A 4129-nucleotide genomic window follows, 5' to 3' on the forward strand; every position below is an offset into this window, starting at 1 on the left:
TAAAGATCTCTCATAAGAAATCAATTTATTTCATTCATTTTATAACATCATAAAAACACTTAGAACGAGAAGATTTGGACTTCTCTTTACAATATTGCAAGGCCAGGCGACAAAACAAGCCTAATGAATAGGCAAACGCCACAGGCTCAAGCAGAAAATAGCTAGTAATTAAAACTGTAATTATATAGTCACCACATAGGACACTGACCCAATATTTTTGGGCCTTCTAGGACTCCATTCTACAACATTTTTGTAAAAGCTAGCAATAGCTATAGTAAATTATAACATAACAATTGCATGAAATTTTCATTGGAGCAAGCAACTGCTAGGCTGAACAACGCCAGAAACTGATCCATCGGCATGGCTACATGATGCTTCAGCTGGTTGATTGTTGTATGTGAGCTTCACATCCTCCAAGCTTATCCTAGAGCATGGATACTGTGAACTGCAATCAAACTTTACGGCAACTTCAGATGCAGAAGTTCCATGAATATCTTGGTACGTTACATCACTAATTTTAACCCCTGAAGCCTGTTATATAAGATGAATAAACAAAAAGATTAAGGGTTACATTATATATTAAATATTTTTACACAATTTGGAAAAAATGATCTAGGCACCAATCTAATTGGAAACAAATCAGAAAACAAAGACATCCGCGTTTGAGAATGATTGCACATATGTATATAAATTTCACGAAAGTCATTATAACTTGTAATATCGTACCTGATCAGGGCAATTTTTGTTGTCAGGGCAGTAATTTTGATCAATGACGATAGGATTTTGGACATTGTTCATGATGGCATGTTGAAAAAGAATGTTCCTTGCAAAACCACTGCTAGGTCTACCCCAAGACTTGATCCTCACTCCATTTTGAGTACTCGTAAAAGTCGTAGTTTTTACTGTCACATTCTGCACTCCAGCCTCTTCTTGATCCTTGCCAAGACTACCAATGCTGCACCAAATCACGAGATTACAAGTTTAGCTACAAATATAAAGGGAAAAAAAAAAAAAAAAAGATTATACTCTTTATAAAGATTTACCTGATGCCATGGCCAGGGCCACAAGCAACATTTTCAATCCATAAATTAGTGGCACCAGGGCCAATTGATACACAATCATCACCGGTCCCAATCCTCGAGTTCATGATTGTGACATCGTTAGAAGATTGAACATGAATTCCATCGGTGTTAGGGCTGATGCCCGAGGCTGAAACCTTAACCCCTTGTGCTTTCACGTTATTGCAGCCATTGATAACAATATGAAACATCTGGCTATTCAAAGATGTTAATCCGTTTATGATAATATTGTTCGAGTTACTAAACTCCAGTGTCTGCACATGGACACAAGAAAAATTAACAAAGCACTCGTTAATTATAAATAAATAAATAAAAAAAAATCTACAAGTAATTGATTATCTACGCTAATCTTTTGACTTACCGTGGCACCATTGGGGCAACTCTTGCCAGTCTTCTTGCAAGTCCACAAGCCAGCACCTTGACCATCAAGAGTGCCACCATTAATAGAAACTCCATTAACATGTTCAAACATAAGCCAATTTCCAGCATTTCCGATAACGTTATAATCTGATGGAGCCACAAGAGTGCCATCAAGACGTATAACAATGTCGTTGTTATTGCATTGGCCTTTAAACTCAACTTTGCCTAGCAAGAACCTCCCTGGTGGCACATAAACGGTGGCGGCCTCGGTCGAGCCACAGGCTTTACTCCATGCATCAAGAAATGCTTTTGAGGAATCAGTTTTGCCATCGGATTTGGCTCCTAAACTGAGCACATTGTAAGTCACAGGAATAGCCAAAGATAAATGAAAGAAAAGGATCAAGAAAAGCACTAAAAGAACAAAAGAACTCATCGGTTTTGCCATTTCTTCTCTTGGAGACAAAAAAGTGAGGTGTGTAATTGAAAAGTTTTGAGAGTTGAAGGTGTAGAATTGTGGGTTGAAATGGTTGAATTTAAGCGGCATTTATAGATTTTTGAATGGAAGTAAAGACTAAAGAGAAGAACATAGCCTCAATTTAAAGCAATCAGCGCCGAAGTTTTGCACGAACTATTTAAGAAACGTACTTCGAACTTGGATTATATTTGGTTTCATGAGGTGTGAGAATAATTTCAAAGCTGGTTAATAAATCAAGCCGCCATGACATCAGGATTTTTGTTCTTCTGTTTGCTTTAAGCAATAAAGTCCAATCTTGGTTTCACCAATCTTTTTTCTGACGATATTTTCTTGAATTTTCAAGCACCATTTTTACCATGTTTTATATAAGAGAATGAATGGTTTCTTTTAATTATTCAATGTGAGACTTCGAGACTACATAACTTTATGTTCTTTTGAAATTATTTGTATATAAACGGTGATAGCCAAAAATAAAATTAATGGGTTGTTCTAATACTTTAATTCAATTCCATGATAGACAACTTTTTCTTCTTATCCATCGAAGTTAAATTGCTTAAATGTAAATCAATACATTAAATTTTATTTGCTCTAACTAAATTCTATCACAACTTAATGAAATACATCGTGATCTGGATAGCTTAATAATAATTATTATTAAAAAAAAAAAAATAGGATAACGATAACTAACCTTCTACTCTTACTGAAGTGGCCTTTATGTTTTGACACCTAAGAGTGTAATACTTAAATAAATAAATAAACAAATGAATAAAATAATTGAGTCATAATAAATAAAATTTCTGACTGGGGCTTGCTTCAGAGCATGAATTGGGGTGCTTCTGGGGCATCCAAGTGGCCGAACCCGAGAGTAATTAGTACACAATCCCCAACTAAAACAATTCAACCTCTTTTTTTTTTTTTTTTTTTTTGTTTATTCTTTATTATGAAATCAATTTAATATATTTTAATTTTGGCTATGAATCTCTCTACATGATTTGCTCCATCATAATCTACTTTCTTCTGCAATCACGCTGACAAAGCAGGATTTCATCTAAATTATGAATCTATTAATGGTAGATATAGAAGCTTAAATTGCTGCGAGATTATTTCTTTAAAAGTTGAACGTAACTTCGGAAATTTTTGGTAAAAGTATACTTATACAGTTATAACATAAAATGTGGTGGATACAAATCTAACTTTAGTCAATGGACGTTATACATTTTCGTATGGCAGTTGATGAAAACCAAATCTACCGGAAGCTTACGCACTAGAGTTAGTTGAATACAGTTAACTTTCTACTGAAATTTGTTAGTTAGAAGAAGCAATTGACCTAATAAATCATGCTTTTATTAAAATTTATACGTCTTCAGTCCCAAGTTATATATATATATTCTTTCGGTGCAGAATTTGCCATGGATATAGACCTAATTATACTTGATAACTTAATTACACTTAATATAATTATTTAATGTTTAATCTACGGGGTTGCTTTATATATATATATTCTTTCGGTGTAGAATTTGCCATGGATATAGACCTAATTATACTTGATAACTTAATTACTCTTAATATAATTATTTAATGTTTAATCTACGGGGTTGCTTTCTATAATTAATTAATTAAAGTTTCTCCACGTCATTTTGACGAAATATTCCAAAGGTTTGACTTAATATGGATTAATTGGTTTTATGCTTGTCAAATTCTTGGAAAATTTCTTGCAATTTTCAAGAGGCTGCAGAGAGAGATTGAAAATTAATGATGTATTATTCCGAAGTGTCTCCTGAATGGTTGAACTTTGAATATAATTTAATGGCAAGAGCCTAACATATGACCTATGAGCAATAAAAATGTCAACAAAAAACACATGCGATAAATTATTTAATTTGCCTGAAACAAGGAAGCCCTGAAACAAGGCGAACTGCATTCATAAATGGAGCTTTCACACCCCATAACAATTGTGTATGTTCTGAAGAAATAGAATCAAATTACACTTACAAGTTTCTGAATTTGTGTTCTCACTCACTATGTGCCCATTGAAATTAAAGTTTATGTTTCAAACAATCGTGCATGGCTAAATAAAAATTCAATTGTCGAACCGTTTAAATACTTGGAAACTAGACAGATAATTAGCTGACTTTGGAAAACTTTAGACCCACAATCGAACCATTCATTTTATTATCATACATATTTTGGTTTTCCTTGTTTCCCGGTTTCCACT

General features: G+C 33.6%; 1 protein-coding gene across 1 annotated transcript; it reads right to left on the minus strand.

Moving 5' to 3' along the window:
• Positions 1-210: 210 nt before the first annotated feature.
• LOC116122660 (polygalacturonase-like) lies at positions 211-1961 on the minus strand. Its single transcript, XM_031408490.1, has 4 exons — positions 1441-1961; positions 1044-1333; positions 727-955; positions 211-531 (listed from the first exon to the last, which is right to left on the minus strand). Exons 1-4 carry the CDS (start codon positions 1882-1884, stop codon positions 307-309), a joined length of 1188 nt encoding a protein of 395 aa, XP_031264350.1. The 5' UTR covers positions 1885-1961; the 3' UTR covers positions 211-306.
• Between the last annotated feature and the right edge of the window lie 2168 nt (positions 1962-4129).

Source organism: Pistacia vera, unplaced genomic scaffold, assembly GCF_008641045.1.
Source record: "Pistacia vera cultivar Batoury unplaced genomic scaffold, PisVer_v2 Contig136, whole genome shotgun sequence".
NCBI classification, from domain to species: Eukaryota; Viridiplantae; Streptophyta; class Magnoliopsida; order Sapindales; family Anacardiaceae; genus Pistacia; species Pistacia vera.